The 27,128-nt window shown below is 45.5% G+C and overlaps 1 protein-coding gene across 2 annotated transcripts in view; it reads left to right on the top strand.

Annotated features, from left to right (window-relative positions):
* EYA2 (EYA transcriptional coactivator and phosphatase 2) overlaps positions 1–27,128 on the top strand; it is a 293,919-nt gene that overhangs the window by 197,561 nt on the left and 69,230 nt on the right. For both annotated transcript variants that reach the window (XM_030826398.1, XM_030826397.1), the window contains one exon: positions 4,757–4,840. In XM_030826398.1, coding sequence (XP_030682258.1) covers positions 4,757–4,840 — 84 coding nt within the window. The remainder of the gene's footprint in view (positions 1–4,756; positions 4,841–27,128) is intronic.

Raw genomic sequence — 27,128 nt, 5'->3', positions numbered from 1 at the left:
TTTTTGCCTTATTCTTGAAGCTTCGTCCTTCCCCCAAATAGAGGAGATTTTGCACAATCCCTTCAGTGGGTTTAGGCCTTTGCAAAAGACTGAAAGAAAATGTATTGGCGTCAGGTTGTACTTGCTGCCTGCCTTCCCATATTCCTAGGATCTCCTACCAGCTTGAAGATGCAGAGCTTCGAAAACACAGAGAGCCACACATACATAATATTCCCTCTCCACAAGAAAATCATTCAGTCACCTAACATGTTTTCTGCTCTCCGCAGGGGAACGGCGGGGGTAGAGAGAGATTTTTCCATTAAACTGAGAAAGAGGTGGAGAGGGTTATGGCATGGAAGTCAGGGATTATAGGGTGATATTATTCTGGAAACATCTGCTTCTTGATTTCAGCGTAAGTACCACTGGGCAAGAACCATTGAAAAGGTGTGAGCTGTGTTTCACTTCTGTGCTTAATGTCATCATAGAAGGTTTGCTTGGGTCACACCTCTTAAGTCTTTGGCTGTTTTGCTAATGACTGAAGCCCACGGGAGAGAAATTATGTAGAAGTGGAAAGGAGGAAAATTCTGAGCAGTATTAGTTAAAATCCTTCAGCTGCACGTGCCAGGGACCAACTTGGGCTACTTAGGTGAAAAAGCAGAATTTATTTTAAGGATACAGGGCCTCTCTTAGAACTTAAGGGCAGAAGTAAAGTAGAGTATCAGCAAGGTACTGGAACCAGCCAGGGAGACAGGGGCAAGAAACTGCATGTGTGCCTTCTCTTCCCATGTGCCACAATGAAGGTGACAGAACGCCCAAACCATAGTGTCCTGGCAATGCCCTCATGCACTAGTTACTGGGCACAGCTCTCCTCTGGGCCTCCTCACTCCTCCTCTCCCTCTGCTCCCAATGAAACCAGGTCCTGGTAAAGTGTTAGTTTCTTTGTATCTTTCACCCTCTGTTCTTGTCTCTGCAGACTGCCTGTCAGATCCCGGGGTCTGGTTGCAGCCCATGCTAAAGTCTGAGGGGAGTGGGTGGATGGGCAGAAAGAACACTCGGGGGGCCATAGGCAGGTGAAATGTAGTTTTATTTAGCAGCTTTCTCATCAGCAGCTTTCTCACATTAGCTATCTCACACTGTACACCTTTATCTTGGCTGTCTGCTTCGGCTCTGCAGCTCCTGCTGCCCTGACAGCTGCAGCTGCACAGCAGGCTCTCCCTTGCCTTCAGGGTCAGCAGCTTAACTCTTCCTCTCTCTGGGCACCAGCGCAAGCTGTGCCGTGGCTCCCGTCTGTCTATCTGCAAGACAGTCATTCTCCCTTACAGGGGCCAGTAGCTTCATTACCTCTCTGGGCACCAGCGCCTGCACAAGAGCCACATTGAGCCAAGCTGAGCCAAGAGCCATGCCCTGTGCACAGCGTCAGCAGGGCAATTATATCTTCTACAGACAATAGTGACTGCAAGCCAAGTATGAACTTACACAAACAGGTTATATAACAAGTGGAGGTGTGCACCTGCATGCCAAACTCGCTGAGTCACGCAGGCCTGGATATCCATCTCAGCCTAGTCCTTGACCAAAGCACATCCGTGTGCCTTATGCTGCCCTTGTCTCCCCTTCAGATCACATGGCTAAACTTGGCCACCAATAGCCCTCCCCAAAAGACAATTACTTTCTTCCTAGCCCCAGTTTTAAATTGCAAAAAAAAAAAAAGGTCTCTGACCCACCCAGGGTTAAGGACGCACCCTGGTCTGCACCATGATGGCCTAGGGAACAGGGTTACCTGCAGAATGGCCACCAGGAACTTAGCCACTAAGAATCTAGGATGGTGAGGTAGGAGAAAGGGTTGGATTTTTTTCAGAGGGGATTTAATGGATAAAGTAAGGGAGTCTGTTCTAAATTTGCAAATATTTGCTGATTTTTAAAAATTCTATTACTGAAATTTCTAAATTTAATTTCCTAAGTTCAACCCTAGTGAATGCAGATAAGTTAGGACTTGGCATATTTGAATCTCAGAAGGTCTTCTCAAACACTGATTTTCAAACATTTTTACCATGACCCGTAATAAGAAATATACTTACTATGATGGCCCAGCACATATATGCACATAAATATAACTGGTCCAAAAGATTTATGAAATAATGCTTAGCCTTACTAATTGCTTCAGAAATCCCTGTACTAGAGAATCTGGGATGCTAATACCTTTTTCATTCTAGATATTTCTCTTAAATTTCAAAGGCATGGCAAATGCCATTGTGTTAATACAGCCATTGACCTCCAGAGAGTTTTAAAAGGTGGCCCATTCAAGATTGCAGACTGGGGAGGGGCATTTGCCTCCCCTTCTCAACACCAGCTACAGAGTTAGTCAGGTCCTTTGTCCTTGAAAATAATGATCACCAGAAAAATAAAGAAAATCAACAGTATGAAAAATAAAGAACAAGATTAGCCAGGCATAGTGGCTCACCATGCCAGCACTGTGGGAGACCAAGTGGGGAGGATTGCTTGCATTCAGGGGTTCAAGAACAGCCTGAGCAACATAGCGAGACCCTGTCTCTACAAAAAGAAAAATCAAAAATTAGCCAGGCATGGTGCCACATGCCTGTAGTCCCACTACTCAGGAGGCTGAGGTAGGAGGATCGCTTGAGCCTGGAGAGTAGGTCTAGGCTACAGTGAGTGATGATTACGCCACTGCACACAGTGAGGCCCTATCTCAAAAAGAAATTTTTAATTAAAAGGCCAAGATAAATAAATGGGATAAGTTAGAAGTGAAGTAATTTAAGAAATATTAAATAACTTAGGAAAATTCTAATTGGTTTTCATGTAAAGACTCAAGATCTTGCATCCATAAAATAAGAAGTGGAGGCTACTGGGAAAAGAACACTCAGAGGGAAAAAAATTATTGGAAATTTTTTAATCACTGCAAAAATAAAAAATTTAATAAGGGTTGTAAGAGAAAGTTTAAGAAATCTCCCAGAATATAGATCAAAGAGACAGATTTATTAAAAAATATTGTTTACAAGGAAAGGCAATATCAACCCAAAAGGTTTGATTTGACTGTTGGGAATTTCACAAAAAGAAAACAGTAGAAGAGATGGGAGAAAATTATTAAAAGAAATAAGAAAATAAAAATTTTCAGATCTGTAGAAAGATGCAAGTCATTGGGTTGAAAATGCTCAAGTGCCAAACAGAATTCATTAAAAAGAAGACCATACCCAGATATATCTTCATGGAATTTGAGGATACCAAGTATAAAGAAAAGATTCTTTAAAATTCTAGAAAGAAAAAAAAAAGGTAAAACTACAAGGACTAAGGAACAGTGAAATACCAGATTTCTCATCAGTGACCCTGGACACTTAAAAAATAATGGAGAAAGAATTCTTTCAAATATCTATAGGATATTGTTTTCAAATTGGAATTCTGTACCCAGAGAAACTATGGAGAAAAATAAAGATATCATCAGATATTCGAGAATTCAGGAAGATTACTTTCCATGTACCATTTCGGGAAAAGCAATTTAAGGATGTATTCAAGCAAAACAAGGAAGAAAACCGAGGAAGAGAGACTTGGGATCCAGAAAACAGTGGATCCAACCCAGAAATACAATGAAGGGAAGTCTGCAGCAAGCCTAAGAATGATCCAGTCCACATTGGAGCTTTCTATCACTGAGGATAGATATCTCCAATATAGAGTGTGTGTCTGAATTTGACATTTTAATGAAGGTACATTGTTGCAAACAAAAAATAAATGTAATTAATAAATTCTGACAAAAACAAAAAAGTTACATCAGACAGGTATACATATATGAACAAACTGAGATATGACATGATTTTAATTATGATGGAGTACAAGTAAAGAGAATACATACAATGGTAGGGGCATTCTCCTCAAAGTCAATCTGGGGATATGATATTGGACACATAGAGAAGACAATGCAATCTTAGCATACTACTTGGCTCTGTAGTGAAAAATAATCACAAAATGTAAATGTATATTACTAGTTACCAACTTTTAAAATTAACATAGGCAGAGTGCAGAAAATTTAACTGTAGTTATAAAATCAATGTACAAACAAGTTTATCCTCATTGATAATATGAAAGTAAAGCTACAGCTGATAGACATTAGAGGGGGGAGGATGTATGGGAAAAGGTAGGGACTCCCATATCTATAGCTCCATATTTGTTTACCTTTTTAGCCAAGGGAGAATGTCCAAGGAGAATTGGAATAGAGGGATTCACATATGAGAATAATGTAAGTTTCCAGAGAAACAACAGAGATTTCCATGAGTTAAACCGTCATCTTTTAAGACTGCCCAGTCAAAAGACATTGTCTCGAGTTGAAAAATCAGTAAGTCAGGGTATAAATATGTTACTTAGAATTATAGAGGTGATCACCAGACTTGCTAAAAACAGAAATAGTTGAGTGTATGGTGAACAGTGAATTTAAAATGGTAGTATTTCATTTTATAAAATGAGTTATATGATTTTCGTTGTTGATTTTGGCCTGAATCCTCCTTTTTGAGCTTTCATACGGAAGGCAAGGACAGACTTCTTGATTCTGACATCTTTTGAGTTGATAAGAGCCCAAAAACTGGGTATCCGAATACACATGACACAGATAAGGTTGGATGGGGATTCATGACACATCAGTGAGTTACATGTTTTGTAACCTAAAGATAATGTTTTTCGAGACTTCTTTTCCTCCAAGGGAATGAATTTCTGTAGACATTAAGTCAGATGCACGTGAGTCCATTTGTCTCCATTCTCTTCCTCTCTTTCATCACAGCGTGTGTTCGTGTGGGACTTGGATGAGACAATAATTATTTTTCACTCCTTACTCACGGGGACTTTTGCATCCAGATACGGGAAGGTAAGAATCCATTTTGTCTCTCTCTTTGTGTGTTTTCAACATGACTGTCTGTCCAGCCAGTTTGTCCTGGGAATCGTGGGGACAGTTTATGAGGCAGCTTCTCCAACAAAAGCTGCCCTTTGGGGTCAGCCCAGGTTTAAAAATTCCTATGGCATTTTCCTTTCCCATGTGAAAATGTAATTAGCTTCCCCTTCTATTGTCTCCCATGCCTTTCCTTCCAACGTTTGAAGCAGTCAACATTTACGTGATAGGAAATACACTTGTTGTCTTCAGCTGTCTCCCTTCCTAAGACAGTGGGCTATGCTGCAGCCAAAGCCAGTAATTCTAGCTAGAAAACGAGGTAAAGTACTTTTCTTCTTCCCTGTTGTTTATCCTAGTGTCTCCGGCAGATGAATTTAATTTTCCTTCTGTTTTTTTGAGACAAGGGGGAGGCATCCTCAGCTCCAGTGTGGATCTTAGCAATCGTTTTGCAGATGTATCATCAACAAATTATGTCGGGGAACCATCTAGTTAGAATTCTAGGCAAATGCTATTGGCTGAATCGTGGTGGATGGAAGAGACCTTGAAACCACTTTAATAATGCAAAAATGAACTTAACTGCTAAAACCCAAACCTTGCCAATTATTTGGGTTCATCCCATGGGCTATTGAACAGACCACGAGTGGTTGCCCTAGACATCTGTCATCTCTTCAGGGGCACGCATGGGGTGGAGGGGCAGTACTTAAGACGACAGCCTAGTTTTCATCTCCTCAGAGGTGAGTGACCCACTGGCAGCTGCTTCCATGCATGGGTAGGAACCTTGAGACTTGCCAGCGCCTGGAAAATATTTCTGTTTCTGTTTAGAGACCAGGAATATGATTTGACATCACTTCATGGCTTTTCCAGCTGCTCATGTTTTTTATGGGGGTTATAACAAGCTGGATGTGTAATTAGCAAGATAGATTTATCGTCTGCCATTATGTTGTAAAGAATATAAAAATGGTGTTGGTGGTGCAGAAATCTCATGCCATGTAGGAATGCCGTTAATATGTCTAGCAGTGCCTGTGGGAAATCCGGCATGCATTTTTGGACCATGCACAGCTTAGGTAAAAGATGGCAGAGTCAAGAGCTGCTGAAAACACTGAAGAATGGGCTCCGCAGCCACTGCAAAAATTTGGGCTATCCCAAAGGGGCCACAGTAGTAAGTTGCCGGCTAAGTCGTGGTGTTTTATGGTTTTCCTAACCACTCCTGTAAAGTCACCTCCCCTGAGACACAGGCAGTCACTCATCTTGCCCTTAGAGGCAGCCTGCTGTGAAGTTCCATAGCTCCGTGCAACAACTCACTTAGTATGGATTGTGTAGGGATGTGTGATCTTGGGTATGATTTCTGTATGTGTGTCTCCCCAACATTCCTTAAACCAAACTGTGGGCTCTCTCAAGTCAGGGACAAAGCCCCGAGTTCCTTTCTGGGCCCCATGTCTCCTGGTGCATGCCATTCCTCACTGCCAGCCACCTCTCTCCCACCTCACCACCCAATTCCAGCCCCTTCACCTCTAACTCGGCTTCCTATCTGGTCTCCCAGCTTCCACTCTTGCCCACTGCAGCCCCCTGCATTGGAGTCATCCTGAAATACAAGCTTGGCCATATCACTCTCCAGCCAAAAAATCTTCAGTGGCTTCCCCATTGACAAGCCTACCCCTAGCCTCCAAGGCTCTTCATGAGTGGCCTCCTGCCCCATTCTCCAGCCTCCTTTCCTGCTCTTACCCTGAGTTGATTTTGGTGCTTGAACCTGCCACATTCTCTCCCATCGCTGCTGGGTTTCTCCCAGAAGATCTTGAGACAAAGAGTGAGTGTGAGTAATCTATCTGGGAGGTAATCCCCAGAAGTACCGGGCACAAGTGGGGAATTCAGGCAAGGAGGGAAAGGAAGCCAATACAAATTACACAAATATAATACTTACTGCCATGGGCAGCTGGGGCTCAGTCCCACCAGGGACAGTGTAACCCACCCAAGGAGTGAGGGAGCTGGGATATTTACCTGCAAATTCCCTTCCATCAAGGCTTGAAGGCTTTTCCTGGGAATTGTCTCCCTGCACTTCTGGCCTGTCCCCAAGAAGCCGCAGGGGCAGCCTTTGTGGCTCACACCTATAATCCTAGCACTTCGGGAGGCCGAAGTGGGAGGATTGCTTGAGGCCAGCCTGGGCAACATAGTGAGACCCCATCTCTTTAAAAAACTTAAAAATTAGCCTGGTGTGGTAGTGTGTACCTTTGGTCCCAGCTACTCAGGAAGCTGAGAAGGGAGGATCGCTTGAGCCTGTGGTGAGCTATGATCGCACCACTGCACTCCAGCCTGGGCAACAGAGCAAGACCCTGTCTCAATCAATCAATCAATAAAAAGAGAGCCCCAGGGTAGAGCATCACAAATGCTAACTGTGGAAGGTTTCTTCATTTATGTACAGAAATGGTGACAGTTGAGGGGACGTGGAGCTGGGGCACACTGGAAGCCTCTGCTATAATCTAAGATGTTCTAGAATGTTCTTTTATTAAGTTAAATCCTACTTATCTTTCAGTTCTCATTTAAAATGTAGCTTCTTCCAAAAGGGCTTTTCTCACTACTCCTCTCCATCTAAATTGCATCTGTCCTCAAAACTGTGTTTTCCATTCATGTCATAATTATGTTTATTGTATGTCTTCCTTCTAGGCTATAAGCACCATAAGGGCAGAGACCATGAACATTTTTTTTTTTATCTCCCCAACCACGCACAGTGCACAGGGCAGAATTGCTCAATAAATGTTGAATGAATGAATCAGGGTGATCCCCTAGAATGTTAAGCTGCATGAGGACGGGGACCTTTGGTTTGGTTTGGTTTTGTTCATAGCTTTGTCACCAGTGCATGGAACAGTGTCTCCCACTTAGTAGGTATCAAGTAAATATTTGTTAAATGAAGGAAGGAAGGAAGGAAAATAGTATCAAAACAGAAATTTTTAACTGGTGGCCACTGGCCAAATTCATACTGCAGATATTTCTCTTTGGCCCCCAGAGTGTTTGAAAAAATGTGAATGTGTCGCCAACATTTAAAAATCAGGAGATTGCACAGACCAAAACAATCTAGATTTCCAGCTCTTCTTGAAAAATTAAGAATCTGGCAATCCTGCATTCCCCTGGGGCCGCAATCAACAGGAGCAGAGGAGGACTGCCCTCTTAGAGGGGGTGGACATTCTCCAGCCCATCGCAGCCCCCACCTGGCCTGGTTAACCCATTCTTGGGACTCTCTGGCCCCATTGGTATCTGAGTTTCAACATCCCTCCTAGAATTACAGAATCATAGAAGATTAGAGTTGGAAGGACTTAAGAGACCATCATGTCCAGTTAGTCTCCATCGTCCATAAGGAGAAACTGAGGCTCAGAGGGAGTAAGATCATCCAAGAAAGTATGAGAAACAGACTCAAGCTCATCTGCCTTCCTGTGTGATCTCTGGATGTCCAGGGAAAACTGAGGTGAAAAGCTCTTGGAGCACCCAGATCACCTGTGCCATCTTCATGACTCTCCTAGAATTTTCCATTCCCTCCTCCAGCTCTCACTAAGGTGAGGAATGAGTATTATCATTTGCCAAATCTAGCAGCCTTCAGAGAGACCCAAAATAATTGTGACTTAAACAAGATGCAAGTTTATTTCAGTCCCCAGCAGTCCAGATGGAAGCAGTTCAAGCTGGGGAAACTGCTGTGCAGCACCAGAGACCACGGCCTCTACAGTCTTATTCCCTGCCAATTTTTGGAGTGTCACCTGCATTGGCAAGATAAATCATAGCTTACCCCCATGTCTACATTCCAGCCAGTAAGAAGCAAGGATAGGAAAAGGAGGACTTGCTGCTCTCTTTTGATATTTTTATTTTCTTGTCCCTCTTTTTTTATTATTTTTATTAATTTTTTTAGAGACAGGGTCTTGCCTGTTGCCCAGGCTGGAGTGCAGTAGCACAATCATAGCTCACTGTAACCTCAAACTCCTCACTCAAGCAGTCCTCCCACCTGAGCTTCCTGAGTAGCTGGGACTGCAGGCAAGTGCCACCATGCCCAGCTAATTGCTAAAAATTTCTTGTAGAGATGAGGTCTCACTGTGTTGCCCCTTACTGGTCTTGAACTCTTGGGCTCAAGTGATTCTCCCACCTCCGCCTCCCAAAGTTCTGGGATTACAGGCCTGAGCCACCACACCCAGCAAGCCCCACTTTTTTAAAGGCCAGACTCAGAAGTTGCAGGCATCACTTCTGCTCTTATCCTATTAGGCAGAACTTGGTCAGATGGCCTCATCTAGCTGCAAGCGAGTCTGTGAAATGTAGTCTTTATTTGAGGCAGTCATGGCCAGTTAAAATTTAGAGATTCTATTACTCTGAGAGGGAGAAAAGAAGAATGGATATTAGAGGACAACTAGCAATTTCTAGCCCAAAGTACTGTATAGTAAAAGGAAAAACAATTAAATAGAAAACTGATGAGAAAAAATAAAATTAGTTATATTTGAGAGGCCTAAGGGACAACGGGATTTGTAGGTCTGAAGCTCCAGAGAGAGATCTGCACTATGGCTCCAAGCTTGGATGTCAGAGAAGTAATAAGGATCTAGAGGAGAAGCGTGAGCCCCATTTTGCAGACAGAGTAACTGAGACCTGGAGAAGTTATGTAGTTGGTGAGATATTCATGACAGAACCAAAACTCATGGCCTCAGCTTCTGGCTCACAGTTCTTTCTCTCCGTACTTTCCCAGCACTGCAGCCATGTGAAACTTGTTATTAATAGCTGTCATCAAGTATGACATTCAGTTTGAAGTACAGTGTGTTTAAACTACAAAGAAAATTTATTGGAGCACAATAATTGAAAAACCCAAGGATACCTGGGATGCAGGTCTGGCTGGATCCAGATGTTTAAGCAATGTTCTTAGGTCATTCTGTATCTCTTAGCCAGTTTTCTCCATGTGGTAACTCCCTCTCAGCAATCCCAACTAAAAACTGGAAACTTCTAGTACCCACATTCCAGCACAACTTCTAGGCTTGAATCTCAGTGTCCCAAACTGGGTCACATGCCCATCCATATGCCAACCTCTGTAGCTCTGATTGGCCAGCCAAATCAAGAGCCCACTCCTGGCATGAGAAAGGAGGGGCAGATCAACTCCACCTCAACCAAATAGAGTGAGAGAGGGAGGATGGTCCCCCAAAAGAAACTGGAGTAATCCTTCTAGAAGAGTATGAAGGCCCATGGATGTCCAGTGAATGGGCACTGGATGCCAAGATCCCCTGAACATCCATGACAAGAACCAGCAGCACTTTGCTTGTGGCCATCATGCTGCATACCATGCAGGAAGCCAAAATCATTAATAGTACCAGCCAGAGGGGGGACTTGCTGTTTTTGGGGGGAACTAAGCCTAACAAAGCTAAAATGATTGGGGAATGATTCAAAATAGGGTGTTTGAATTTTAAGACAGAAACTGGGCTCCCTTTCTGTTCCCAATCAAGGGATGTGCTGCTTGAGGCTGTCATCTCTTCACTTCCTTTCCATTTCTTCCTCCCCAGTGCTCAGAGCCAGAACATCCCTTTGGTAGCTGTATCTCCCAGCATCTTGTGGATCCATTAGAAATTCCCTAGAGAGCTGGAGCAGCCAGTGACTGCTGCCTCTTTCCTAACCCCTCCCTTCCCCTACCACCCTCCTCCGCAGTCTCTGAACTCTGTTTTTTTCCAGCTGATATTAGGCAAATGCAAGGTGGTCAAGAGCCTTTGCCTGTGACCAGGAAGGGATTCTAAAAGGGATTAGTCAGCTTTCCTCCAGGGATTCACGGGGAGTCGCCCTGACTCCTCCTCTTCTACCTTGCCTTCTAGGCAGCCCACTACCAATATGAAGCTCAACTCCAGGACCTGTTGTTGTTGTTGTTGTTGATAACAGTTGTATTGAGATACAATCTACATATCATAATTTACCCTTTCGATGTGTACAATTCAGTAATTTTTAGTATATTCACAGAGTTGTACAACCATCACCACTCTAATTTTAAAATATTTTCATCACCCCAAAAAGAAACCCTATACTCATTAGCAGTCATCCCCCCATTTCCTCCTCCCCCTAGCCCCTGACAACCACTAATCTTTCTTTCTCTACAGATTTGCCTCTTCTGGATATTTCATATAAAGGGAATCACACAGTACATGTGATCATCCGTGTTGTAGCATGTATCAGTACTCCATTCCTTTTTATGGCCACACAATTTTCCATTGTGTATTAGTCCATTTTCACATGGCTATAAACAAATATTCAAGACTGGGTAATTTATAAAGGAAATAGGTTAAATCGACTCACAGTTCTGCATGGCTGGAGAGGCCTCAGGAAAGTTAACGAACATGGCAGAAGAGGAAGCAAACACTTCCTTCTTCACAAGGCGATAGGAGAGAGAAGGTGCAGAGTGTAGGAGGAGGAACCCCTTACAAAATGATCAGACATGGTGACAACCCACCCACCACAAGAACAGCATGGGGGAAACCACCCCCATGATCCAATCACCTCCCACGAGGTTCCTCCACCAACACATGGGGATTATGATTTGGATTGTGATTCAGGATGAGATTTGGGTGGGGACCCAGAGCCAGACCATATCACATTTCATGGATAAACTATATTTTGTCTATCCATTTATCAGTTGGATAGTTGAAGTTCGGGCCATTATGAATAATGCTGCTATGAACGTTGGCATACAAGTATTTGCATGTGCATATGTTTTTAATTCTCTTAGGTGTATGCCTAGGAATGGAATTGCTGGGCCACATGGCAACTCTAGGTTTAACACTTTTGAGGAACAGCCAGATTATTTTCCAAAGTGACTATATCATTTTACATTCCCATCAGCCATGTAAAATGGCTCCAATTTCTCCACCTCCTCATCAATATGTTATTGTCTGCCTTTTTTGGCTATAGTCCTAGTAAGTATGAAGTGGTATCTCATTGTGGGTTTGATTGGCATTTCCCTAATAATGTTGACAAATGACTAGTGATGTTTTTATGTGCTTATTGGCCATTTGTATATCTTCTTTGCAAAAATATTTATTCAAATCTTTTGCTCATTTTTAACTGGTTTGTCTTTATATCATTATAAGAGTTTTTATATATCTGGATACCAGTCTGTTATCAAATATGTGATTTGCAAATATTTTCTCTCTCATTCTGTGAGTTGCCTTTCCATTTTCTTTGTGGTATCCTTTGAAATACCAAGCTTTTTATTTTTATGAAGTGCAATTTATGTATATTTTCTTTGGTTACTTTTGCTTTTGGTGTCATATCTGAGACCCTATTGCCTAACCTAGGTCACAGAGATTTACTCCTGCACTTTTTTCTAAGAATTTTCTCACTTTAGCTCTTACATTTAGGTCTGTGATCCATTTTGAGTTAAGTTGTATGTATGATGTGAGGTAGGGGTGCAACCTCATTGTTTTACCTATGACTATCAAGTCGTCCCAGTAGCATTTGTTGAAAAGACTCTTCTTTCCCCCACTGAACTGTCTCAGCATCCTGTCAGAAAATCAATTGGCAGCCAGATGCAGTGGCTCACACCTGTAATCCCAGCACTCTGGGAGGTCCAGGCAGGTGGATTACATGAGGCCAGGAGTTCAAGACCAGCCTGGCCAACATGGTGAAACTCCATCTCTACTAAAAATACAAAAATTAGCCAGATGAGATGGTGCACGTCTGTAATCCCAGCTACTTGGGAGGCTTGGGCATGAGAATTCCTTGAACCCGGGAGGTGGAGTCTGCAGTGAACCAAGATCATGCCATTGCACTCCAGCCTGGGCGACAGAGCCAGACTCTATCTCAAAAATTTAAAAAAATCAATTGGCCATAAATATGTTTATTTCTTGACTCTTAATTTTATCCCATAGATCTGTATGTATGCCCTTATGCCAGTACCACTGTCTTGATTACTATAGCTTTGTAGTAAGTTTCCAAAATGGAAAGTAGGAGTCCTCCACCTTTGTCCTTATGACCAGTCTTAACCTTTATAATTGGCATCTCCATTGGTTTTATTTTTTGTGGTTTCAACACAGCCTTTGCACTTGCTGTTGTTCCCTGTGCCAGGAATGCCTATCTCCCCATTTTCTACTGGCTCCTTTATTCACGAATCTGCCCAGTGGCTGGACACAGTGGCCCACGCCTGTAATCCCAGCACTTTGGGAAGCTGAGGCAGGCAGATCACTTGAGGCCGGGAGTTCGAAACCAGCCTGTCCAACATGGTGAAACCCTGTCTCTACTAAAAATACAAAAATTAGCTGGGCATGATGGCAGGCGCCTGTAATCCCAGCTACTCGGGAGGCTGAGACAGGAGAATCACTTGAACCTGGGAGGCGGAGGTTGCAGTGAGCCAAGATCACACCACTGAACTCCAGCCTGGGCAACAGACCAAGACTCTGTCTCAAAAAAAATAAGAAACCTGCCCAAATGTTTCCTCATCAAACCACCCGATGCGTTAAATATGTATTATTTATTACCTGCCCTCTCCAACACACACACATTTGAATGTAAACTCTATGAAAACAAGCACCAGGGCCAGGATTAGCATTTTGTAGCCACGAAATTTAAGTGGGTACTGAGAAACAAAGTAATCAAGCTCAATCATATTTTAATGCGATATTTTAAAAATCAAAATTGATGCCAAAAAATCCATCATGAAAGAAAATCAAAATGTAAACAAAGACAGATGGTTGTGTGTGTTACAGCCCTGCGTTATTGTGCAATAGGAACCGTTTCCAATCAGCCCCCGACTCCCTGGCCTGAGTGGCTGTTACCTCTCCACAGGGCAGGTTTATGAGCCTTGGCAATGGTAGGAACAGATTGGCCAACAAGGGGCTTTAATATATAGTCATCTTTTGTGTTTTTTGTTTTTTTTGTTGTTTTTTTTTTTACTGTAGAGCTTTTATTAACTTTTTCCACTTGAGTCAAAATACAGAAAAATGTTTTGATAAGTGTATGTAGGGGCCACATTTTTCCTTTTGCCTTGGGCCCTGAGGCTTGGCCTGGAATGGCAAGCACCAGGGTGGTCTGCCTCCCAGCTGTAGCCCCCAGACCTAGCACAGGGCCTGGCACATGGTAGGAGTTCAGTAAACGTTTGTTGATTACATGACTGTAATCAAGGGAATATTTTAAGTGTTAGTAGCAGGGAGAGATCTCAACCCATGCAGCATGCATGAAATAGAATTTTGGTTTTCTGTAATACAGTGGAATTCCTAGTTCCAGCCTTTGTTCTGCTGGGTTCTTTTTCCTTCCTCCCCAGTTTATATCAGACTTCCAGGGAGCTCACAAAGCACCCAGGGATTGGGTGAGAGTCCATGGACCACGAGTCCTCTGTCCACTTACGACACTGATGACATGTGTCTGGTTCCTGTCCCTAGGGGTGCTTCAGGTCTGGTGGGATCTGGAATCTCAGTGGGGCTGGCTATGGTCATATCTGCCTGACCCCCTGGCCCAGACTGTCACCCTCTTAGGTTTTGCTTCCTGGCACACGTGGCAGGGTAGGGAGGCCTCTGAAAACCCCCTTCCATCCTTTAGCTGTTGGAAGTCAGGACAAGAAACCAATGCCACTCGCTCACCACCCCAAGGCCGAAAAGCTCAAAATCTGCTACCTTATGAATTGGCGGCTGGAAGACAGGGAACTGAGGGAGCAAACAGAGAGTAACAACTCACGTCTCGCCCATGACCTTGTTGGCGGATACATCAGATCCTTCAGGGAGCAAACTGGAGTAGAAGGGAGTGTTTGGAAAAGGGAGGCATTTGCAGTTGTCACAGTGATTGGGGGCACAACAAATCCATGAATCAACCCACCAAGATACCATTAGTGGTCTCCATAGAAATGTATGCATTTTCTCATTTTATTCAACAAATATTTATCAAGTGCCCCCTGCATGCTAGGTTTACTGTTCTAGACCCTGGGGATGCAGCAGGGAACAAAGTCATTAAAAACTCTGCACTCATGAAGCTGATATCCTTGGGGAGAGGAGGGAAGATGATAAGCAAGATACATAGAAATGCAAGCGGCCAGGCACAGTGGCACACGCCTGTAATCCCAGCACTTTGGGAGGCTGAGGCGAGCAGATGACTTGAGGCCAGGAGTTCGAGACCAGCCTGCTCATTATGGTGAAACCCCATTTCTACTAAAGATACAAAAATTAGCCAGGCGTGGTGGCACGCACCTGTAGTCTCAGCTATCTGGGAGGCTTGAGGCATGAGAATTACTTAAACCCAGGTGGTAGAGGTTGCAGTGAGCCTAGATCATGCCACTGTACTCCAGCCTGGACAACAAAGTGAGACTTTGTTTTTTGTTTTTTGTTTTTTTGTTTTTTTGTTTTTTTCAAAAAAGAAATGCAAGGCCAGGCATGGTGGTGTACCCCTGTAATCCCAGCACTTTGGGAGGTTGAGGCAGGAGGATTGCTTGAGGCCAGAACTTCAAGACCAGCCTGGACAACATGAGACCCTGTCTCTAAAAAAGAAAGAGAGAAAGAAAAAAGAGAAGAAGGAAGAAGAAAAAGAAAAAGAAGAAGAGAGAAGGAAAAAGGAGAAGAAAAGAGGAGGAGGAAGAGGAGGAGGAAGAAGGAAGGGAAGGGGAAAGAAGAAGAAATAATAATCCAGAGAAAAAGAGAAGTTTAAATTAAATTTGAGAAAAGTGTGGCCAGGGAAGGAGGCCACACAGAGAAGCTAAATTTTGAATAAGGCCTGAAGGAAGTGGAGAAACAGAAATCTGGTGGAAGGGCAGAGGGAATGGCACATGCAAAGGCCCTGCAGCAGAAGTTTGCCTGGGGAGTTTGAGGGACAGCAAGGAGGCCAGTGTGGCTGGAGCACAGCAGACTGACTCTGAAGTGGGAGCTGGTAGAGATTTGGAGTAGAAGGACAGAGTCTGCCCTGGTTTCAATATGGTTTGTTGAGCCCCACAAAGTCTCATGTTGAAATTTCATCCCCATTGTTAAAGGTGTGGCCTAAAGGGAGGTGTTTGGATCCTGGAGGTGGATCCCTCATTAATGGCTTGCTGCCATTCTTGCAGGAGTGAGTGAGTTCTCTTAGCTCCCGTGAGAACTCGTTGTTGAAAAGAGCCTGGCAGCTCCCTCCGCTCTCTCTCTTCCTCTCTCTCCACATGTGATCTGCACATGCTGGCTCCCTTTTGCTTTCCACCATGAGTGGAAGCAGCCTGAGGCCTCACCAGATGCAGATGCTGGTGCCATGCTTCTTGTACAGCCTGCCGAACTGTGAGCCAAATAAACCTCTTTTCTTTATCAATTCCCTAGCCTCAGATATTCCTTTATAGCAACACAAATGGATGAAGATGGAATCTGAGTTCCATTCTTATTTATCTTTATTTTTTATTTATTTATTTTAGAGACAGGGTCTTGCACTGTCACCCAGGCTGGAGTGCAGTGGCATGATCATAGTTCACTGCAACCTCAACCTCCTAGGCTCAAGCAGTCCTCTCACCTCAGCCTCCCAAGTAGCTGGGACTACAGGTGCACACCACTGTGCCCAGCTAATTTTTTTTAAGAGACGAGGGTCTCACTGGCTGGTCTCAACTCCTGGGCTCAAGTGATCCTCCCACCTCAGCCTTCTAAAGTGCTGGGATTACAGGCGTGAGCTACTACATCCAGCCTGAGCTCCATTCTGAAGGAACCCCTCTGGCTGCTCCCCGGGGAGAGGAGAGTGAAAAGTGGCCAGGTTGGAATCCTGGTGATGGGTGAGGAGGCTACTGCACCAGTTTATCTGAAAGACTGAACTGTTTTTCTCAGTTTATCCTTCCCTCCACCCAGGGAGTAGAGATGCAGGCGGTGGGGAGCACAGTGGGCTGGGTATATTTTGAAGGCAGACCAGCCACAGATAAAGAAGGTAAAGGGAGTCCTAATTCTCACCACCAAGCTGCAAAGATGCCCTGTTTTCCATCCAGGGTCTCTGCCTGAAGAGACCTGATTGCATCTACCCCTATTGGCAACCAGCCAATTCCTCCTGAACAAATTCCTCAAGCTTTACTGCACATTTCCTATACACCAAGCACTCACTATCAATTTTATTATTTTCTTAAGTTAAGCCTCAAATGCACAGCTTGAGTTATTCATATTCTTTGTCCACACAAGGCCCCTTTCTTATTTCACGCAGGTACCAATGTGTTTCCTTTTAAACCTATTTGTGCTCCTTTCCCTCCCCTCCCTTTATAGCTCAATGTATAGCCTTTTGTTTGTTCCCTGTAAAATATACATTCTCTTTTTGTGTGCATTTATTTCTTATGTGTCTAGGTGGCATTGTTTAAATACCCTGTGTTTCTTACCTTTCTCCCTCTGTGCTATGGTTTCACTTATTTATTTCTGAGACAGGGGTCTCGTCATGTTGTCCAGGCTAGTCTCGAACTCCAGGGCTCAAGTAATCCTCCTGCCTCAGCCCCCCAAAGTGCTGGAATTACAAGTATGAGGCACCACACCCTGCCTGCACCATGGTTTTAGATCCTCCCACATTGCCATACATACAACTCTATCACTCTAACACAATAGTTTTCAACCAGAGGAAGTTTTGGCCCCCAGGGGACATTTGACATTCCCCATTTTTGGGGAATGGGGTACTACTGGCATCTAGTGGGTAGAGGCCAGGGATGCTGCTACACGTCCCACAATGCACAGGACAGCCCCACAACAAAGGATGATTGGGCCCTCCAGGTCCATAGTGCTGTGGAGGGGGGCCTGCATCTGACCACCACACCACACACGTCTGTGGTGCTCCAGGTCTTCCTCATGCCCCCTCTCTTCAGGGAGGACACTCGGGCTTCCTCAGCTCCACATCAGCACAGACAGAGCTGTGACAAGCAACCTTTATGGACTGCTCTGAGCTTTACACCCTCTCTCTCATTTAATCCCCACCATGAATCTATAAGGCCCAGCTGCTCCCTTTATACTCATTTCCAGAGAAACTGAGGCCCAGAGAGATGATGTGACTCAGTCAAGGTCACCCAGCTTAGGAGGGATGAAAGCCAGGAAGTGCCCCACTGCTCTTTATTTTTTATTTTATTTTTCTGAGACAGGGTCTCACTCTGTTACTCATGCTGAAGTGCAGTGATGCAAACATGGCTCACTGCAGCCTCAACCTCCTGGGATCAAGCGATCCTCTCAGCTCAGCCTCTTGTGTAGCTGGGACCACAGACATGCAGTATCATGCCCAGCTAATTTTTTATGTTTTTTGTGAGACAGGGATCTCACTTTCCCTAGGCTGGTCTCGAACTCCTGGGCTTAAGTCCCAAAGTGCTGTGATTACAGGTGTGAGCCACCGTGTCCAGCCACCCCACTGCTCTTAAGCACGTAACATGTCCCTAGTGATCCATGTGACTGCCTCGAGGGTAAAAATTAAAAGCCTCGAATGAACTCTTCTGCTGCCTCTTAGCTCATGGAGCACAGGGACTGGGTCTGATGTGTTCACAGCTTTATCCCAATATCCAGCACAGTGCCTGGCACCTCCACTGGACAAATATTTGTTGAATAAACAAACAAACGGTTTCCAGGTAGGGAGTTTTCACTTGTGTGATGGCAAATACAGCAGAAATAAGATTCCAGGGCATTCACCCACAAGGGAGCAGACAGCCATGTGTGTGACAAGCAGGGGCCTGGCAGCCTCTGTCTCAGACTGAGATGTTCCATGCCCACCTAGCCTGGCCTCACCCAGAGCCAGGCCCACAGCAGGGTCTCAGCAAAGGCTTCACAATTTTGTTTTCAGACATTGCATCCATCTCCTCCTTCCTGAAAATGTCTTTGTTCTACTGTCCTTCATGACAGTTTGGCTGGGTATAGAATTTTTGTTTGGAAATAGTAATTTTCCTTCATAGTTTTAAGGCATTTTCCCATTGACTCTGGCTTCCAGAGAATAAATGACAGGTGCAGTTGGTCCTGATTGAAGTAGGCCAAAGGGTGCTGAGAGAGACATCTTGAAGAAGTGAAATTGATAAAATACCTGGTACATCTGAATGTATTGAGAGGATTTTTTAAAAGATCATTATTAACTCCAGGGGAAAACAAAAGGCATGAAAAGTCATCGTAGTTTACTACCTGGCTTAGCTGTGTTATCAGTTAGCTACATAACTAATCACCCCAAGACTTAGTGGCATAAAACAATAAGCATGTATTCGGCCCATAAGGTTGTTAGTCGGCAGAGAGGTTCTACTGAGCTAGCCTGGTCTCTTGTAGGGTCAGCTGGCAGATCAGCTGGTAGAGAATGGCCTCAGCTGGGACAACCTGTCTCTGCTCCATGGGGTCTCTCATCCTCCAGCAGGCATGTCCAGGCTTTTTCTTGTGGCCTAAGCAGTGTTCCTTTCAAGGAGAGAGACCTGTCTTTAGTCCTCCATTTGGAACTGGCGTGCCATTTGGAACTGGCATGCTGTGAAAGATGGGCAGCACTGTACCCTGGGGCTTAGAAACGAGCCCAGATCATTGCTGCTGCATTCTGTCAGCAAAAGTAAACATAAGCCAGCCCAGATTTAAATAGAGCAGTAACCCCACCTCTTGAAGGGAGAAGCTTTACTATTACACTTCAGAGGGTGAAGATGTAAGGACATTGAGTCTTCAAGCAGTCAGCCTATGCAGTAATCACAGCAGCATGAACTCTGACTACTACTAACCCAATAAAAATCATTCACTCTTGGGAAGCCGAGGTGGGCAGATCACTTGAGCCCAGGAGTTTGAGACTAGCCTGGGCAAAATGGCAAAGCCCCATCTGTACAAAAAAAAAAATGCTTTTTCAAAAATTAGCCAGGTGTGGTGGTGTGCACCTGTAGTCCTAGCTACTCTGGAGGCTGAGGTTGAAGTATCCCTTGAGCCCAGGAGTTAGAGGCTGCAGTGAGCCGAGGTAGCACCACTGCACTCGAGTCTGGCCAACAGAGCAAGACCGCTGTCTCAAGCAAACAAAGCTATGACTCTATTTAGGAGGAAAAGGGAACGAGAAGGATGCATATGTGCAGTAAAGGTAGCAAGAAGAAAATCCACATTGCCCATAGTGGGATCAAGTAATGCCTCAAAGTGAAAAATCAAAAGCTGTGTAATTATAACCATGCAATTTAGAGACAGGGCAGTGAGTATCAAGATAATGAATGAAGGGAAGAGTTGAAAGTGGTGACAAAGGGAGAATGAGAGGGCGTGGCTGGGAAACTACAGTCTTATAACAAGCCTTGTGGAACTTTTTGAGTATTTAATTTGATAAAAATTAAAAAGTAAATGATTTAACTTGATTATATTATGCATATAAAAGAATGAGTTATGCGAGACTACATCTGATCAGCTCCTTGCTGAGAGTAGAGATTAGGCATAGATTGGAGAAAGAAGGTATCCACGTGGCTCAGATAGTCAAGGAAGACTTCCTATAAGAGGAAGCATCAGCTGAGACTTCAAAACTAGGCCAAAAAAAAAACACTTAGGCACGTTTGGGAGTTTACAGTTCACTCTTACATTATTTGACTTAATTCCACAACCGCCTTCTTGAGGTGAATAAATCAGGAATTATTGTTACTCTTCTTATTTTACAAATGAGAAAACAGTTCCGGGGAAGTTGAGGGACTTGCCTGAGGCTCCAGAAGCAGGAAGTGGCTCCAAAAGTTAGATTTCATGTTCACGCTCTTTTTTTTTTTTTTTTTTTGAAACAGAGTCTTGTTCTGTCGCCTGGGCTGGAGTGCAGTGGTGCCGTCTTGGCTCACTGCAACCTCTGCCTCCCAGGTTCAAGTGATCCTCCTGCCTCAGCCTCCCTAGTAGCTGGGATTACAAGCATGCACCACCACGCCCGACTAATTTTTGTATTTTTAGTAGAGACGGGGGTTTCACCATGTTGACCGGGCTAGTCTCGAACCCCTGACCTCAAGTGATCCACCCGCCTCAGCCTCCCAAAGTGCTGGGATTACAGGTGCGAGCCACCTTGCCTGGCCAGATTTTATGTCCAAATGCAACAAAGGCTAGCTTGTGGCTAACTTAACCACAAGGAAATTGATTGGGAGGGTATGAGGAAGTTTTCAGGATCCAGGAGAAGAATGGAGGAAAAGTTGGGGCTCCCAAGAAGGAGGAGCTGATGAGGTGGCACCTTTAGGCCTTACAGCTACTGTTTCATCCTTGAATTGCTCCAGTCACAGGAGAGGGGCTGATCGGCTGTGCCTGGGACCTGTGCCCGCCTCTCAGCTAGGCAGGGTTAGACACCTTGATGGACGGCCCACCAAGCCACCTGCAGTGGGGGCAGGCAGTTCCCCATGAGGAACCCAAGGAGCTGTTAGCAGAAAGAATGAGAATGAATGAGAGGCAGAAACCATGGGTGCTCACACCAGGAGCAGAGCCAGCCTCCACATCCACACTCGGGACTGTCTGCTGTGAAAGGTGGGCAGCGCTATAGCCTGGAGCTTAGAAATGAACCCAGATCACACACTTTGTATTCACCTACTGCAAAGGTCATTCCCAGGGTGAGGTTTCTCTAGAGAGAGAAATGCCCAGCATCTGCCACCAGCACACCCCTCTTTAAGGGAAACCCACTCTCCTGAGACACACAGACCATAATGCTGCTGCTTTTCAGAGCGAATCACTGCCTCAAACACAGCTGATCCCACATCAAATTCCTAGATGGGTTTTTTTTGTGGATACGCTGTGATTTCAAGGGGGACATCACTGTGCTTCTGGGGTTTCTTATTTAAATGGAACTGGATGTCATTCAAAGTAGCAGTGGCTGGGGTCACCACATGTTCCCTGACTTGCCTTTTTAGTGATCATCCACACAGATATCTGTTTGTTCCATGACTTTGGGACTCATGAGTCAGCTCTTCTGTCGGGGGAGAATGGGCAGAACTCACCGGGAGCCTCACAGGCTCTCTGGAAGACACCTGTTGGTGTGATGGCTACAGAAACATACCATCCTCTCATCCCTGGGGGCAGGGGCAGGTGAATGCCCATGTCACAGATGAGAACCCTGAGGCTTACCTCGCTGAAATGCCTGCACTAAAAGCCTCTGGAAAAGGTCTTTCGCACAGGGTTTTCTGTCCTTCTTTAAGGGTGACGTTTTTAGCCTTTCCTCTTCAGAAGGCATGAAAAGCTTCAGCCTTGGCTGGGCACGGTGGCTCATGCCTGTAATCCCAGCACTTGGGAAGCTGAGGCTGGTGGATCACCTGAGGTCAGGAGTTCGAGACCAGCCTGGCCGACATGGTGAAACCCCGTCTCTACTAAAAGTACAAAAATTAGCCGAGAGTGGTGGTGTGGCACCTGTAATCCCAGCTACTCAGGAGGCTGAGGCAGGAGAATCGCTTGAACCCAGGAGGTGGATATGGCAGTGAGCCGAAAACGTGCCATTGCACTCCAGCCTGGGCCACAAGAGCAAGACTCCTTCAAAAAATAATAATAATAATAATAAAAGCCTCGGCCTTTATCAAAGACACTGAGAGAGTTTGGATATTTGATCCCTGCCCCAGTCTTATGTTAAATTGTAATCCCCAGTGCTGGAAGTGGGGCCTGGTGGGAGGTGTTGGGATCATGGGCGCGGATCCCTCGTGGCTTGGTGCTGTCTTCACAATAGTGAGTTCTTGTGAGATCTGGTCATTTAAAAGTGTGTGGCACTTCTCCGCCACTCTCCCCCTCTTCCCCCTGCTTTTGCCAGGTGAAGTACCTGCTCCCGCTTGGCTTTCTGCCATGTATAAAAGCTCCCTGAGGCCTCCCCAGAAGCTCAGCAGTTGCCTGTGCTGTGCTTATACAGCCTGCAGAACTGTGGGCCAATTAAACCTCTTTTCTTTATAGATTACCCAGGCTCAGGTATTTCTTTATAGCAATGCAAGAATGGACTCACAAAGATACTTTCGGGCATGCCGAGGCAAGCAGCTGAAGGGTCTTCATAGCCGAATTTGCTCACAGGTGGGGCCTCCTGCCCACCTCCCAACTGCCCACCACCTTACCCTTCTCCCACCTGCCAGAGGGATTGCTTGAAAATGCAAATCAGGCCCTGCAATGATCCCCTCTTGCTGCCAGGGAAGCAGACTGCTCCCAGGGACCCCTTGCCCAGCTCATGGCTGCCGTCTTCAGCCGTCTTCCCTGGCCATACAGGTGCCTTTACTTACCCAGGGCATCAAATTCCCATCTGTCTGGGCCCCTGCATATGCTATTCTGAATTCTTAGAATATTCTTCATCCTTCTTTTTTACTCCTGTTATTCACTGGGAGGCTCAGCTTTTCTTTCATAACACAGTTCAGAAGTCACTTCCTCGGGGGTCCCCCAGAGTAAGTCAGGTCACCCATTTTATGCTCACGTAACTCTCTGATCCATACACCAACCATCATCATTGCTGTGCCTGTCTCTTGAATCCCATACCCTTCTCTCCAGCTCCCCCACCACCTCCTTCATTTCAGCCTCCTCTGCCCTCTCCATGGGTCTGGACGCCTGTCTCCCTGCTTCCCCTCTGCCTCACCCACCCTCAACCTATTGGGCAGCCGAACAGCTGCTTCAAGGAGCAAGTGGGATTGTGCCACCTTCTCCATCCTCACCCGGTGGAAAACCCTGCAGTGGTGCTCACTGCCCTTAAGGTAAACTCTTTGCCATGACTTTCCAGGCCCCGGGCGGTCCAGCCCCTGCCAACCTTGCCAACCTGATCTCTCTCACCCACCCCCAGCACTGCTGCAGCCTCCTGCTCACATGCACTTCCCACCACAGGGACTTTGCACACACTGTTGCTCTGCCCAGAACACTCTTCCTACCCTCCCTTAGCCTAACCAGTGCTGCCTGTCCGGTGTGGTATCCTTAGGGATGCTTCCCAATCTTTCCAAGTTGGTTAAAAACCTCCTACTGATGGTTCATAGCACCACAGGGCTCATAGTAGCACAGTTGCAGTTACTTATTTCTGGGTGTGATTATTTGATTATAGAATAACATCATCATCCTTCTATTTTTTTTTTTTTTTTTTGAGAAGGAATTTTGCTCTTATTGCCCAGGCTGGAGTGCAGTGGTGCAAGCTTGGCTCACTGCAACCTCCGCCTCGCTGGTTCAAGTGATTCTCCTGCCTCAGCCTCCTGAGTAGCTGGGATGACAGGTGCCCGCCAATACGCCTCGCTAATTTTTGTATTTTTAGTAGAGACTGGGTTTCACCATGTTGGCCAGGCTGGTCTCGAACTCCCGACCTCAGGTGATCCACCCACCTCAACCTCTCAAAGTGCTGGGATTATAGGCATGAGCCACCGCGCCCGGCCCACCATCCTTCTTAAAAGGCTAGAATTGAAACCTCATTATAACAGATTCTGTCAATTCCCCTCCCCCATTATTCCTGTAGCACTCTGCTCCTTTGGGTGTGACGGCGTCCCTCTGCAGGCACCTGTGACCCTCTGCAGTGTGTTGGGCAGTGTCCCAGAGGGACAGAGCCCCAGTGGCCCAGGCATTGACCTGCTCATTGACCCCCCCTTCCTTCCCCTCCACTGTCACGCTCCCACTGTGTCAACAGCCCTTCCTGAGATCACCTCCCAGAAAAACCACCCGCATGTGAACCTTTGGCTCTGGGTCAGCATCCAGGGAGACCCAAACTAAGACATGGAGGATGTATGAATGCTGGGACTCCATGATTGCTGCTGCAGGGATGGAAACTCCTCCTAGTAGAGCCCTGCAGTAACATAAGCCTCCTGGCTACTGAAGGGCGGTCTGGCGTCACCAGGTAGCTGGCAGAAATGCACAGTCTCAGACCCCGCTGTAGACTCACTGAACATGCATCTGCATTTTTTTTTCTTTTTTGGGGGCAGAGTCCTGCTCTGTCACCCAGGCTGGAGTGCAGTGGTGCAGTGGTGCTATCTCGGCTCACTGCAACCTCTGCCCCCTGGGTTCAAGCCATTCTCCTGCCTCAGCCTCCCCAGTAGCTGGGACCACAGGCGCACGCCACCACACCCAGCTAATTTTTGTATTTTTAGTAAAGACGGGTTTTACGATGGCCAGGCTGGTCTCGAACTCCTGGTCTCAAATGATCCGCCCATCTGGGCCTTCCAAATTGCTGGGATTACAGGCATGAGCCACCGCACACAGCCAAGCATCTGCATTTAACTCCATCCCCAGGCCATCCTTTCTCGTCTGTGAGGCGAGATGGAAGCCCCAAATTCACCTGGTATTGGCTTTTCTTGCAGATCCAGAGGCCAGGTCGAGAGAGCATGACTTGATCTCCACAGCTCCTCGACCAGCTCCTCTGCCCTCTCCGTTCCACCACAGTCCTCCCCCATTCCTGAGCGGGTGTTATTACGTGATTCCGGCTTGGATTCTGGAATCCAGAACCCAGCACAGGGCTGTCGGGATTCAATCAGATCCAGTTGGCGATAGGCGGCTTGGCCTGTCTGTTACTGCTTTACAAACTGAGAAGAAATAAAAAAAAAAAAAGAAGAAAGAAAAAGAAAGAAAACCTGGTTTTATGACCCAGCAGTTAAAAACTATTTGTAGAAGTTGCTAAGGTTCAAATCAAAAGTGCCCTCCCTCGAGGACTATTAGTTAATTCAGAGGACCACAGATTCTTTCCTTTTCTTCCTTTTCCCCCTTCTACCTTGAAATGTAGCTGTAATTCATTTCTACCGTTCATACAGCTAGAGCTTTCCATCCTGTGACAAACACAAGCCAAAGTGCTTAAGGACATCTGTTTATTTTATTTCTTTAACGAGAAAACCTTCCAATTTCTCCTGAGCTCAGCTGTGTTTATTTACATTTTCTTGGTCATGTGAGGCGAGCACCTTGGAAGTTTAAAGGCCTAGCCAGACCCTTGCAGCAGCCTGTAGCTCTGAAACAGAGAGGAAGCCCTGCCCAAGGAAAACAGAGTCCTTGGAACTCTATAAAATAGATTCTCAAAATAAATACTGCCTAATTCACTTGGTAGATGTGGATTAAGTCAAGATGAATACAATTTGAAAAGGATTTTCTGAGGAAGTCGGAGATTTCTTTCCCCCACTGGGGGTTAAACCTTGTATTTAAATCTCTCTTCCCCCTTCCCTCTCTCTTTTCAGTTGAGTAAAAGGTGTTTAGTCTTTGTGGCTAATAAAGAAAGGATGACTTTGATTGGGCTCCTCCAGCAGTGATTATTTTCTTTGCAGCACGGCTGGGAGAAGGAGAGTGACCTCACTAGTCACTCTGTCCCATCCTGTAAGGAGTGAGGGCAAGAAGCAAACATCTGCAGTTGTCATTTTGGCGGGGGTGGGTGAGGAAGAAGCTGGAACAGCCTTGAGAGATGTCGCGGAGGTGAATGACATTGTTTGAGGGGTGTTGGGTGGGGGTGGTACCCTTTGTTGGCTTAATCCCTTATAATGGTGCTTTCCTAAGCCAGGGACCTTCATGCCAAGTGCCCCTGCTTATGTATTTTACAGCATTAGAGGATTATTTCCAACATAAAATATATTTTAAAGATGGTTTGAGGTTGTCAGAAAAGTGCTCATTAGCAGAGACTTTCTTTAAAGCCCTGTACTCTCGGCCACTTTGAGAGAGACCATTTCCTTATAGAATCACTCAACTTGGGTTGAGTTTCTGAGCAAGTTAAGTCTCCTGACTATGCCTAATTTTCCGCCCACAAATTTAACAAACACAGACTGCTTCCCCAGACTTCCTTCGCCAACCTCCCCCCCTTTCTTGCTCCACCTCTCAATGAATGCTGAAGGGCATCTGAAAGGAAAAAAAAAGGAGAGGGATTTAAATCCTCCATGCAAAACCTACAACAAATTGTCAGTTGGGTTGGAGTAAGAAGCTCTTTTGTCTTCTGTAAATATAGGGGTTGCTGCTCACAATGATAAGTGGTGAAAAAAAAATCCCAGGCACCCTGGGAACCTACATAATGGGAACAATCTTCCTTTGCACTTAACTAGCAGGTTGAGAAGCTGTCTCCCCTCCAACCACTCACCTGCACTTTTTACACTACTTATTTCCCAACAATAGGGTTCTTCCAGCGTCCAAAGATTGCCGGTGATGAGGTGTCACCTGCTAAATGGCAGGAAGGTGTCAACGCCGTTGTATTTGGGGTTGACTTTGACAGGGAAATAGGAGGTGTCCCCTCACCATGCCTGCTTCCCACACTTCCTCTGTGAATTCGTGAACTTTCAGGCCCCTCCGATGGCAGATGGGGGAAAGCTCCAATGGACGTCTCCCAGTGGGGCCTAATTCAGCGCAGAAATATGCAGTCTCAGAGTCTCATTGGAAATGACCATCAATGGATGAATGGATAAATCATAGGATAGTCACACTCGTGGAATATGGTTCAGCTATGAAAAGGAATGGGGTACTGATACATGCTACAACACGCTTATGCCAAGTGAAAGAAGCCAGATACAGAAGGT

Source organism: Nomascus leucogenys, chromosome 13 (genome assembly GCF_006542625.1).
Source record: "Nomascus leucogenys isolate Asia chromosome 13, Asia_NLE_v1, whole genome shotgun sequence".
Taxonomy (NCBI): domain Eukaryota; kingdom Metazoa; phylum Chordata; class Mammalia; order Primates; family Hylobatidae; genus Nomascus; species Nomascus leucogenys.
Note: the sequence above shows the minus strand (reverse complement) of the source record. Positions and strands in the feature narration are given on the sequence as shown.